At 40.1% G+C, this 12,966-nt stretch overlaps 1 protein-coding gene across 1 annotated transcript in view; it reads right to left on the bottom strand.

The window, feature by feature from the left end:
* Window positions 1–1,177: 1,177 nt before the first annotated feature.
* zgc:152830 (leucyl aminopeptidase family protein) overlaps window positions 1,178–12,966 on the bottom strand; it is a 13,737-nt gene continuing 1,948 nt past the window's right edge. Inside the window, exons 4-16 of the mRNA XM_012870042.3 lie at window positions 12,769–12,917; window positions 12,581–12,689; window positions 9,763–9,890; window positions 9,576–9,675; window positions 8,660–8,735; window positions 8,495–8,580; window positions 8,208–8,312; window positions 5,203–5,278; window positions 4,997–5,115; window positions 4,831–4,914; window positions 4,690–4,747; window positions 1,680–1,861; window positions 1,178–1,587 (exon numbers count right to left, since the gene is read on the bottom strand). Of these exons, the coding sequence (XP_012725496.2) occupies window positions 1,450–1,587; window positions 1,680–1,861; window positions 4,690–4,747; window positions 4,831–4,914; window positions 4,997–5,115; window positions 5,203–5,278; window positions 8,208–8,312; window positions 8,495–8,580; window positions 8,660–8,735; window positions 9,576–9,675; window positions 9,763–9,890; window positions 12,581–12,689; window positions 12,769–12,917 (1,410 nt within the window). The 3' untranslated portion in view covers window positions 1,178–1,449. The remainder of the gene's footprint in view (window positions 1,588–1,679; window positions 1,862–4,689; window positions 4,748–4,830; window positions 4,915–4,996; window positions 5,116–5,202; window positions 5,279–8,207; window positions 8,313–8,494; window positions 8,581–8,659; window positions 8,736–9,575; window positions 9,676–9,762; window positions 9,891–12,580; window positions 12,690–12,768; window positions 12,918–12,966) is intronic.

Here is a 12,966-nt window from a genome sequence, read left to right as displayed (position 1 = left end):
GCAGTTACGGCTGCAGGGGTACGGTGCGTATGTCTCCACCTTCACACGTCCGCCGTGTTTTCCAGCTCTTTGCACAATTACTTTAGCTCAGTCAGACCAGAAAGAAAGTCTTTGAACATCATCTTTCAAGTCTTACCTCTGATTCTGTTTGATTTAGGTCTGAACTTTGACTAGGCCATTCTAACATAAATATGCTCCTGTTGTACATGTTTGGCTGCTTGGGTGTGATTATCTGTTGACAGGACAACAATTAGTCACTCACTCCACAAATCTGAACTTCATAGAGGAGTGGCAAAACGGAAAGCTAAAATTAGTCCCATTTTGTTTGCCACATGCCACGTAGAAGGTGCTCTGGTAAGATGAGACCAAATTTTAACTTTGAGCCACGTCCAACACCGAAGAAGCTAAATCCAAGAAGAAAATCTGTTGGAGAACACAAAAAAAAGAAACAATGTGGCGGAGATTCGCCATCCAGCAGGATGATACCCATCCTGTGTTACCACGGGGCTCTGTGGTGCTTCTCCGATTACTGCCATCCTTACCTGGCTTCTCTGACTAAGGGATCATCCCTGTGTTAGGATTGCATGCGTGTCATACTCATGAGATGCTGCCTCACAACCTAAGCTTGCTTTAATCAACTCCACAGCTTCATTGCTGACCCCTCTGCTGTGCTCCTCGATCATTCTGATTATATCTATTCACGGTTTGTTCCCTGAAAAGCCTCAGAGGCCTTCATAGAAAGGCTGGATTTATGAGCTCAAAAACACACAGGAGGATTCTTGGTTGCACTGGATTTTGTTTAGAGGTATTGGAGTAAATGGGGACTGAAGCTTTAAATCTACGCACGTGTTGTTTTCCTCCCACTTTATTATGTTGTTATGCACTTCTGTTAGTTGGTCTGTCACAAAACATTGAAATTTGCCGATGCAACGTGAATAAATTCAGGGGGTATGAAAGCTTTTGTAAGGCACTATGAGGGAATATTATATTTCCTTATTTCCTATTATAATTATAGCACTCTTTCACTAGAATCATAAAAAGATCATATTATATATATATATATATATATTTATATATATATATTAAGAATAGCCATTCAGTTTCTTTACCAACATGCCTGTTTAAAATAATTAATAATTATTAATTAATATTAATAACAGACATACCACAATAATCACAAAACCCAATTTTTTTTTTTATTGAACAGTGAACAAACCCTGGTTTCTCAGTACACCCCCTCATAAATGACTAAATGTAACCCCTGAGAGTTTACTAGTACAGTCCACTTTACAGGTTACCTCCACCTATTGTTCAGACAGGAGCGTTAACTACAGTTAGAAACAGAGAAAAATAAACCTGAGCTTTTAAGAAGGGTCTGTAATGCTAGATTAGGCGTGTTAAGGTTTGAACAGGTACATAACATGTTTTTTTTTTTTTTTGTCAGTATTTTTAGAGACTATCTTGAAGGATGTAGTGCGCTGCCATGGCGATGATGGGCGCTCCTGTTGGGACTCCAGGGAAAGGACCACTTGACCCAGCGATGTCAACGTGGGAGTAGGGCAGAGGTGCAGCTGAATCCACTCCATGCTGTGGAGACATTTAACGCAAGTCAACAACCCAGATAAACCGCTTTCATATTCAGCAGATGCACACTTTGTTTTCCGACGGCGTGCGAAGACCTTGTCAAGGCCTGAGGTCATGATGAGGAAAGCTGCAGGGGTCTGGTGTCCTCGGGGTGTTGCTGAGGACGGGAGGTTGTTGCACTGCAGGATGTCCTCGTACTCAGACGGTCCCTTGTGGAACTCGTAGTCCTCCCGTCTGATGCGGGAAATCTCAAACACGTCCCCCAACACCTCACCAGCTGCGGGAAACACGGTTTAACTCAAGTTACTTGGTGCTGCAAACACTCAAGCTCATGTGGCAACTTTAGCAAAATCACTTTTTTTTTTTTTTTTGCCAATTTAATCACAACAGTTACATCTGGTGGGCAAATAGGACATGGATTGTAATAGATGAACCATTTAAAGTAATAAAACAGCAAATATTAAACATAATTAATGAGTCTTACATTTCTGCTTCTATAATGCTTCTTTTTACGAGCACCATTAGATTGCATTTAAAGTCCCTGCACTGTTAAAACAGTAAAACAACGCAGAGCTCACATGTTGGTGCACAGTTGACGCAAACAATACACCTTATTTTTTCATTAAATTTCTGGCTCTAAAAGAAAAAAAAAAACACTTTTTTTTTAATTTTAAATTAGGGAAGTTTTCTTTTAAATGGTTTTGTTTGATCAACAATATAATAAAATCAAGAACTCCATTTTCTTTCTAGGTAGCCATTTGTAAAGAAAACAACATCAAGCATACAGTAGATGTTACGATGAATTTGTTTCAACCAAGGCATATTTATGCGTTAGAACGGCCTAGTTAAAGTTCAGCTGTAAATCCAATTGAGAATCTGCGGTAATTCTTGAAAGTTGATGTTAATAGATGCTCTCCATCTAGTCTGACCAGCTAAAGCAATATGAGAAAGCAGAATGTAACTTGAATGTTAGTTATACGATACAAAGTATAAAACTTTTCATTGAGAAAAAGTCTAGGATGCTCCAGTGTTAGTTAAAAAGAGGAGTAACCCTCTGAACTTTTTTTTAATTGCACCATTATGGTTTTTTGTCGTGAACTTATTTTCACTAATGCATTGGCAGATGATGCATGGAGTAACTTTTTCTCTCCTTTGAAACTGCATCTCTAATGGATAAGGCTGGAGTTCTGCACGTGTATTGCTGCAGTATGTACAGCAACAACCTCGGTGATTTGGGGCAAACGTTTGAATGTTTCTGGACTAATCCACACAGGGTCAAAATTAGACATTCTGATAGAAATATATACATATATCCTCTGAGAATATTTGGTCAAAAGTCACAAAGTGGATCTCACCCAACGTTTGATTGGACAATTTACCAGTCTTCTCATCTGACTCACTGAGCTATATAATACACTGGAGTGCTGATTTTGCCGAAAAACTGAAGTCACTGGCCGCCATCTTGCTACTCCCTACTCTCACAGAATCCCATAGGATTTGGTTGCAATAACAAGCAGTTTTCTGGCTGTGTGAAAACGTTTCACAGGTAATTCTACAGTCAGTGGATGTACTAACACTATAAACTACTAGGAAATTAGGTGCTGAAATATTTTACATGTTATTCATATTAAATATATATATATGTATATATAAGTATGTGTATATGTATATATGTATATATATGTATACATATATGTAAATATATGTTCTTGTATATTGTTATTTATATATTTATAAATGTTATATATATATATTTAAATAAATAAAATGCTAAATATTTCAGCACATGACTTTCTCATTACTTGATAGTTTTAGAACATAACTTAAAAGTATATGGCATTTGACATTTTAAAAGTTTTAAGACCCCCCTGAACATGAGAAAATCCTCGTTATTTGATGCTGTAGCACACATATTCCCTAGTTACTGGGGGGAAAAAGGGAGTACCAATATGGCGGCCGGTGGCTTCAAAGCGACTCGTTCTAACAGCCGGCGATTAGCACTCCAGTGTATAATATAGCTCAGTGATCTGACTTGGTAAAAATCATTTAAATTGGCTAACTTTCTACAGCCGTTGAGGTTGGACATTTTTAAAAGGGATGAGGTTAGGCTCTCTCCAGAAGCTTTTTCTAGCTTTATCCAGATCTGACGTGTGTTTAAGATCACCGTCCTGCAGAAACGCCGTCCAGGGTTCAACCGTCTCAACCCAAACGCTCACCTTAGATGGAAGGAAATTGTTTAGGGTGATCAAGAACAACCCATGAACCACCACACCTGCATCCTGACATTAACTGGAGACAACGGGTACAACGGGATCAGGTCAGACTAGTTTTATGGCACGAGGCTTAAAGGGCGCAGACAAAGAAAAAACAAAACAAAAAGCACCTGCGTTTTTGATCAAAGGAGATAAACATTGAGATTGTTGACCACAGTCACAAGATTTTAGTTTAAGTCAACATGAGGCTTTAAAGCCAAGGAACGCTGCAGCACGGCGGTGGTAGCATCATGCTGGGGGCTACTTTGCTGCCAGTGGTACCGGTGAAACGCTAACAAATGGCTGGAATAAAGAACATGAAGTTCCTTCAACTTTTCCCCCAACTGACTGTCAGATGGTTGAAACTTGAAAATGGTCGGAGGTGCCAGCGGGACAATGATGCCAAACATGGACTGAATAGATCAGGCAAACATTACGGTTCTGGAAAGGGACCGAACTCAGTCCTACTGAGTGATTAGAGAAAACCCAGTGGGAATCCACACTAAAAAATTTAAGCAATTGAATGTTGTATCATCATTCTACCAGTGGAAAAGCACTAAAATTATACATCGTCTGAGAATGAATGTATATTTCTGACTGGAGCTGTATCATTGTTATTGATCTAATGGTTTTATGCATTCAATTTATTCTATTTTTTTAATCAAACTGAGTCGAGTATTTTTGAGCAATATCCCTTCAACTGCTTTTACTCCATTTTTTTATTAGAAATAAGATTAACAGCAAATCCAGTTTATATGCATAAAGTTTAAAATAACAGAGATGAACTACTGTAGTTTATGACAAAGTAAAGTTTAAGGTTTGCACAACGACACCGGATTTAACTTGGTCTCACCTTTCTGCCACTGAGCGGCGTTCCCGTTGCGATGGGCCGGCCCGTTGTCCATGATGATCTACAAGGACATTTATTTCTAAATCAGGACTCTAAATATCGACCTTTCAGCGAGTTCAGGCTTGTGTTGCTCAGACGACTCACGGAGTAGTTTGGTCCCATGGCTCTGATGGCGTGACCGGTCAGAGTCGCGATCGTAAAGAGCTGCGGAGAAACCTCCTGCGCCGCCTGCGGAGACAAAACCGTCTCAGTCAGAGATGCACGTGAGGAGGAGACGGACGTGAGACGTTCTCAATGCACCGCTTCCAACCTTCTCCTTCATCTCACAGAGCAGGTCCACCATCACCATACGTCCCTCTGCATCCGTGTTTCCCACGCGGACTCGGCGACCCGCGCGGGAGACCACCAGCTCGTCTGCCACGTAGCAGTCTGGGTAAATACGCAGGGAGACGGGAGGTAAGACGAGGTGTTAGGGAAGGGGGAGGTGTTTTATTACCTGGAGGGTTCAACACCTACCTGCACCCACGCTGTTCCTCACCATGGTCATCGCACCGACAACCTTCAGATGGCTTGGCTTCAGATGGGCTAAAATCTAAAAGGGATAAAATCTACATCAATCATAATCTAAATGTTGGAGTTTTTCTTTCAGTAATAGTCAAACCTTTATGTCATCTTATTTTAATCAGAGTACTGATTAAAGCTGTCGGAAAGTTGAACGCAGGTGGAGAAAGAATAGACTCCTGGTTCACTATGACATCTATAAAGAGAGACTTAACAGATATAACTTACAATTGAAAAATGCAAGAGAATCTTTCTTCTCTGAGATCATTAAGAAAAACATTAATAACGCTCGTGTCTTATTTTCCACAGTCGACAGGTTAACAAATCCACCTGTGTCCGTGGCTTCAGAACTCCACTCCACCAGGGCCTGCAATGAATTTGCAAACTTCTTTACTGAAAAAATCCAAAAGATTAGAGGATCTGTTTGTACATCCATACTAAGTTCAGTACCAACGTTGTCTCCTACCAGAATTGATTTTGACCAAATGTCCCAATTCAGCCAAATAAACTCCAAAAGCTTAGAGAAGATAATTCAGCAGTTAAGTTCCTCCTCAAGCTGCCTTGATGTTCTCCCCGCAGCTTTCTTTAAAAAAGTTTTACCTGTCATAGTGTCTGATTTGACCCAGATAATAAACACGTCCCTTCTGTCAGGTGTTTTCCCCCAGTCCCTAAAAACAGCAATTATCAAACCACTGCTGAAAAAGAACAATTTAGACAAACTTCTACTCCAGAACTACAGGCCCATCTCAAACCTCCCCTTTATCAGTAAGATCATTGAAAAAGTTGTGTTTCAACAATTAAACACCTTCTTAACAACGACCAGCCGCTTTGATGGTTTCCAGTCAGGTTTCCGTGCTCACCACAGTACAGAGACCGCCCTTATCAAGGTGTTTAATGACATCCATATAAATACAGACTGTGGAAGAACCACCGTGCTGGTACTATTGGACCTTAGTGCAGCATTTGATACTGTTGATCACTCCATCCTGTTAGAACGCCTGGAGAACTGGGTCGGCCTTTCTGGTACAGCTCTCAACTGGTTTAAATCCTACTTAAAGGACAGGGAATTTTTTGTATCAGTAGGTAACTTTACATCAGAGATGACAAAAATCACATGTGGGGTTCCCCAAGGGTCCATTCTGGGTCCCCTCCTATTCAATATCTACATGCTCCCTCTAGCTCAGATAATAAAAAACAACAACATCAGCTACCATAACTATGCAGACGACACACAGCTCTACATCACCATGTCACCAGGTGACTATGAACCAATTCAGGCACTGAGTAAATGCCTAGAAGAAATCAATGCATGGATGTGCCAAAATTTTCTCCAATTGAATAAAAACAAAACTGAAGTAATAATATTTGGACCAATAGAGGAAAGATCAAAAGTTAGCACACAGCTTCAGTCGCTTCAGCTAAAAACCACCAATCAGGCCCGAAATCTGGGTGTAGTGATGGACTCAGACCTGAACCTTCAAAAGCATCTAAAGACAATTACAAGGTCAGCTTTCTATCACCTGAAGAACTTTTCCAGGATTAAAGGACTAATGTCTCAGCAGGATCTGGAAAAACTAATCCATGCGTTTATTTTTAGTAGAATTGATTACTGCAACGGTGTTTTCACAGGTCTGCCTAAAAAGTGGATCAGACAGCTGCAGCTGATCCAGAATGCTGCTGCCCTCACTAAGACTAAGAAAGTAGAGCACATCACCCCAGTTCTAAAGTCCTTACACTGGCTCCCTGTATCTCAGAGAATAGACTTTAAAATACTTCTGTTAGTTTATAAATCCTTAAATGGCTTAGCACCTAAATACATCACAGACTTGTTATCAGTGTATCAACCCTCCAGACCACTCAGGTCTTCTGGCTCCAGTCTACTCCACATACCTTGAACCAGAACTAAACATGGAGAAGCAGCATTTAGTTCCTATGCTCCGCTTATCTGGAACAAACTTCCAGAAAACTGTAAAGGTGCTGAAAGCCTGAGTTCTTTTAAATCAAGATTAAAAACACATCTGTTTAGGATTGCCTTTGACTGTTCTAGTTAAACAGTTTTACTGTTTTTAATGTTCTTTTTTGTTACTACATTCTATCCCTACTTGCTTTTATTCTATTTTCTATCTACATTTTATTATTTTGGTATATCTTAATCATGTAAAGCACTTTGTATTGTCTTGTACTGAATTGTGCTATATAAATAAATTTGCCTTGCCTTGCCTTGCCTTACTACAGACGATCTGCAGCTGATTTGTTAAAACCTTTCGTCTTAATGAACAGACTAATAGCTTAGCGCTGGTTCAGAGTGGTTTATATCTGCCACTCAAACAGATCCATAGTGTCTGCATGTTTTAGATGCGTCTCCGCTCCAGCACGCCTGAATCAAACGATTGCATCACCTTCTCAGCAGCCATCAAGAGCTGCTGAGGCCTCTAAATTACCGGTTTATTTAAGTCAGGTGTGTGGAGGCAGGGAAACGCATAAAACATGCAGGACAGTGGAAACCCGAGGAGCAGAAAACTATAACTAACTGCACAATAGGAAGTCAGATTATAATGATCAAATATGTGGGGCTCCACAAGGCTCTGCTCTGGACCCACTTTTTGTTCCCCCACTAAGACATCTCTCTAATAAATATTGCAATATCTTCCATTAGTTTTATGCAGAACATAGACAGCTGCACTGCCCCTTATGTACCGTTCATTAAATATCTTTGGTGCTTGAAGGAAACTTAAAAAGGGTTTCTCTCCAGGTTCTCTGGTTTCCTCCCACAGTCCAAAAAACATGACCGGTGGAATAACTCAAGAACGAGTGTGCAAGGGTAAGCAGGTAGACAATGGATGGATGGATGGACGACTTGTCTATGGGATCCCCTTTGTGATTCCTACCCGTGAAAGGTGCAACGTGACTAAAATATACCTACTTACTGCTCAGGAGAAGACGAGGAACTGATTATTTACCTGGAAGAATCCAGCAACAGCAGCAGCTCCACACTTGTCCCTGTGCATCCCGGCCATGAAGCCTCCAGCCTTGATGTCAGCTCCTCCGGTGTCGTAGGTGATGCCCTGCAAGCGTCACATAAAAAGACACTTAATATATTAGTCCTGACTGATCTGAACAGAGATCCACAAGAGAAAACTGCAAGTAATGTAAGCTTTTTTTTTATTATCTCCTTTGATGAAAGTTGTAGAGTATCAGATGTTAGAAAATGTTAAACGTTTGCATAAACTTAATCTGGGATTGTTACCTTTCCAACCAGCATGAGGGTCTTCTGGATCGGTCCCTCTCCACAGTACTGCAGCTTGATAACTCTGGCCTGATGACGCGGTACACCTGAGGAGTTTAACGCGGAGTTCAGATCTGTAGTAAATCTGTGTTTTCTGTGTGATGAGACGAAAAGCGGCCGTCTTACTGTGTGCACAGCGGTTCACTGCAGCCAGACAGGGATACTCCTTCTCCAGAATCTTCACGTCGCTCAGCACTTCCACCTGGAAACACACAGACCTGTTCAGTCCACTGAAAAACCGACTGCTTCCACGTCTTACAGCGCCTCGCTGAAACACAAGCTAAAGCTTTATTTTATTCCTTTGCTCTTCCTTTTTAATCCCACTGGCATTGGTGTAGATTTAAAAATGACAATATCTAAAAAAACAAACAGTAAAATTTTGTTTATTTCCCATAAAGTTAAGGTGAACTGTGACTCTCTAGTCCAAAGGGTATTACTGGTGGAATGAAGCTCTTAGTTTCATGAAGGCTAGTGATCCCTGGTCTAGATGTGCAAAGCCTGTAGACATATAATAATAATAATTTAACTTTATTGATCTCACAATGGAGAAATTCACTTCTGCATCTTAACCCATCCCCTTGTAGGGCAGTGGGCTGCCACTGTGCGGCGCCTGGGGAGCAATTGGGGCTTAAGAGTCTTGCTCACGGACCCAGAATGGCAGCTTGTGGGAGTTGAACTCAGAACCTCTGGGACCGAAGCTCTGTGCTCTAACCACTAGGCCACCACTCCCCCCATAAAAGGCTTGCAGCTGTAATTAAATCAAAAAAGTTTGGATGCAGGGGGGGTACAAGCGCACAGAACACTTTTAAAAAGTGGTTTTGGATTTTTTTTTTTTTTTTTAAATCAAAAACATATATTATCACCCCTCTAGCTTAAAATCATGCACTAATCTGGTCTGTAACATAAAATCCCATTAAAACACATTTAAGTTTGTTGTGATAACGTGACAAGCCTAAAAAAAAAAAAAAAGTTCAAGTTGCTAGAATAATTTAGCAGGGATGGGATTTTATTTTTATTTTTTTACGTAGCGCTTCCTCTTTACCTCCACAGGGCTGTTCTTGAACAGCTCCTGGACGTATTCGGCCACGCGAGGCGCTGCCATGCGCTCTGGGTCGGAGCCGCCGATGTCGCGGTAAGCCAGTCTGAGGAGGCAGAAGGAAACAGCTGCTAGGGAGGTTTTCTAAGCAACAGGACATGATAAAACACAGAAAACGAGGCGTCAGACCCACCTCCCGCTCTCCAGAGCATTCGCCAGCTCTACCAGCCTCCTTCCCTCGGCCTCCTGCGCCGCCCACAGCCCCAGAACGCACACCTTGTGGTCGGACGACTTGATGTTCGCCTCTCGTACTTCGAGCGGCTTTTGACAGAAATCACATTAAAGGAAGTCAGCTGCTGCTTTTAGCAACGATTCATTGTCTTCATGGAGATCAAACTGTTTATGAACATGATCAACATTTCCCTGTAAAGCTAAGAAACCTCAGTTATTAAAAAGCATCTGGAGTGATGATAAAAACCCCAATACTTTATATTATGGATACAGTCATGTTCAATAAATTAGAATTAGAATGTTGTTTGTAAGGTAAAAAATACCTTTTTGAAAAAAAAAGAATCTTAAAGCATACTTTATATTATGGATACAGTCATGTTCAATAAATTAGAATTAGAATGCTGTTTGTAAGGTAAAAAAATACCCATTTGAAAAAAAAAAAGAATCTTTAAGCATACTTTATATTATGGATACAGTCATGTTCAATAAATTAGAATTAGAATGTTGTTTGTAAGGTAAAAAATACCTATTTGAAAAAAAAAAAGAATCTTAAAGCATACTTTATATTATGGATACAGTCATGTTCAATAAATTAGAATTAGAATGTTGTTTGTAAGGTAAAAAATACCCATTTGAAAAAAAAAAAAGAATCTTTAAGCATACTTTATATTATGGATACAGTCATGTTCAATAAATTGGAATTAGAATGTTGTTTGTAAGGTAAAAAATACCTATTTGAAAAAAAAAAAAAGAATCTTAAAGCATACTTTATATTATGGATACAGTCATGTTCAATAAATTAGAATATGCACTTCTAAGACGTTTTTTGTAAGGTAAAAAATACCTTTTTTTTTAAAAAAAAGAATCTTAAAGCATACTTTATATTAAATAACCATTTTTGCATGAAAAATGTTGCTTTTATTGGTCTGCTGCAATATTCTAATCTTAAAATGTTGCGTTTTTATTAGCTGCAGGTGGAATGAAAACTTTAAAACATCATCACTTTGTGTTAATCTACATAATGTGTCTCCCTTAGTGAATTGAGTTACTGAAATAAATAAACTTTTCAATGATATTCTAATGTATTGAACATGAATATATAGAACCATAAACTTGTCCATGCAGGGATTTAGTGCGAGGATGTCTTTCTAACCACATTCCTTGGCCCTGATCCAGCTGACATGACCATGGGAGGAGGCTGCAAGGAGGAGGAATGCTTTGACAAACCAGCCTCTTATGAAAGGTTGGTATGCATGGCTGCTCCCTGCAGATGCAGCAGGTTGGAGAGGCTTTCCTGTCAAATCAAGGCTGACAGCTCTGGGCATAGAACAAAAGACTCAGAGGGAGGCTCCTCAGACACCGGCAGCCAGGGGCAGATGGGTAGAGAGCTGGGCCACCTCTGCCAAACCACCGAATCAAAGAGCCTGCTGTGCTTTGGTGTGCAGACACTCAAAAAGGATGGATACCACCTGATGATATCCCATCATGCTCAAAAACTACAATTAATCATCTTTATCTTATCAAAAGGAACATATTGTACATTGCTGTGAAATGTGTCTTCTGCTTTTAACCCATCCCTCAGGGAGCAGATCCCCCAATCTGTGGGATCTGAACTGGGGAACTTTTCCAGGATCCAAGCGTCCTCCTGCTCTAACGACTACGCCATAACTCCTGCAATGGTGTAACTTTTAGTGGGCAAATGAACAGACATATTCAACACCATATTTGGCGGTTTACCCTATTTTCTCACACTCTGTGCGCTTACATCGGCATTTTCCAAATCCAGTGTAGCACGGTTTCAGTTCTCTGCCTCTGCACGTCTTGATCTCATCGCACGTTTTTAGAAACTTTCCATTTTGTTTGCATGCCAACTTTAACGGCCCGTCTAACAGGGAACACCCAACATTTACTGACAATGTCTGTGTGATGGATTTCATTGTTGAACGGTTTTTATAACCTTTCACCCATCTTCAAACTGACAGCTGTCTCCTTGAGGCCAATCAAGCAAGTGAAACGCCTAAAACGGCTTGTTAAAGTCTGGAGACGTTATTTAAAATGCTACAGGTGTTTCTGCCCTCTGAAAAAGGCCTTAAATGGGCTGCAAAACATAATAATAATAATAATAATAATAATAATAATAATAATAATAACAACAACAAATAAACATCCTCCAGTGACTCCACTTTTTTGATAGGATTTGTTAGGACTGCGCAACATATCGAGAGTTTGAAAATTTCAATATTTTTGTAAGAGATATAAGATGATGGTTTATATCAAGATGGTCTATGTTGCGTTAGAATTAGTATGTCTTCCAGTAGGTTATTTTTCAGCCGTTTCCCAAATTTATCTACATAAATTTGTTCTCTTTGTTAAAAAAACTGGAGCTCTTTGTTAAAAAAATGTGCCTGTGAGACATTTGGGATAAAACTTTGATTCTGTGATGCATTTTTTTTTTTATAATTTGTGAAAAGAAAAACATATCGAGATACATATCGTATCTCAGCATTCAGCCTAAAAATATCGAGATGTTATTTTTGGTCCACATCGCTCAGCCCTAGGATTTGAATAGCTGGACTTAGAAAAAAACCTCAGAAATTATTATTATTATTTTAAGTAAGGTGATTCCTAAAAGACAACAAAAATTTAAAAGCAGCCCAAATAAGTGCAAAAGAAAAGAAAATATTATTATTTTTTTGTCCTAATATGAATCTTTATACAGCAATATCTTCAAAACATTTTCCTTTTTTTTTTTTTTTTTTTGCAGAACGGTCCTTCCTCACCATGTAGAGGGCATGAAGGGCACCAAGGGCAGCCGCCAAGGCGCTGTTCTTGTAGTCCCTGTGTGGAGGGCAAACCAGCAGGGGGCGCTGCATGCCCGCTTTCAAGGCACTGCAAAAGTACAACAATGAAAAATTACGCCTGATCAAAATGAAACACACAGAGGGGAGGCTGGTTGCTGTTAACTGACCGCTTGATGCCGTTGACGGCCGCGTCATTAAAGCGTCTGATGTCATCGTAGTCCCGGTTCACCGGCCCAGTGGAGGCAAATATCAGCCGGTTCCCTGGAAGACCGGGAACTTTGATAAGCACCACCTCCTCCGCCAACCCACTGTCCACCTAAAGACAAATTATAACCACAAAGAACAATTATGAAGTGCATTGGACG

This window comes from Fundulus heteroclitus, chromosome 12 (assembly GCF_011125445.2).
Source record: "Fundulus heteroclitus isolate FHET01 chromosome 12, MU-UCD_Fhet_4.1, whole genome shotgun sequence".
Classification (NCBI taxonomy): domain Eukaryota; kingdom Metazoa; phylum Chordata; class Actinopteri; order Cyprinodontiformes; family Fundulidae; genus Fundulus; species Fundulus heteroclitus.
Note: the sequence above shows the minus strand (reverse complement) of the source record. Positions and strands in the feature narration are given on the sequence as shown.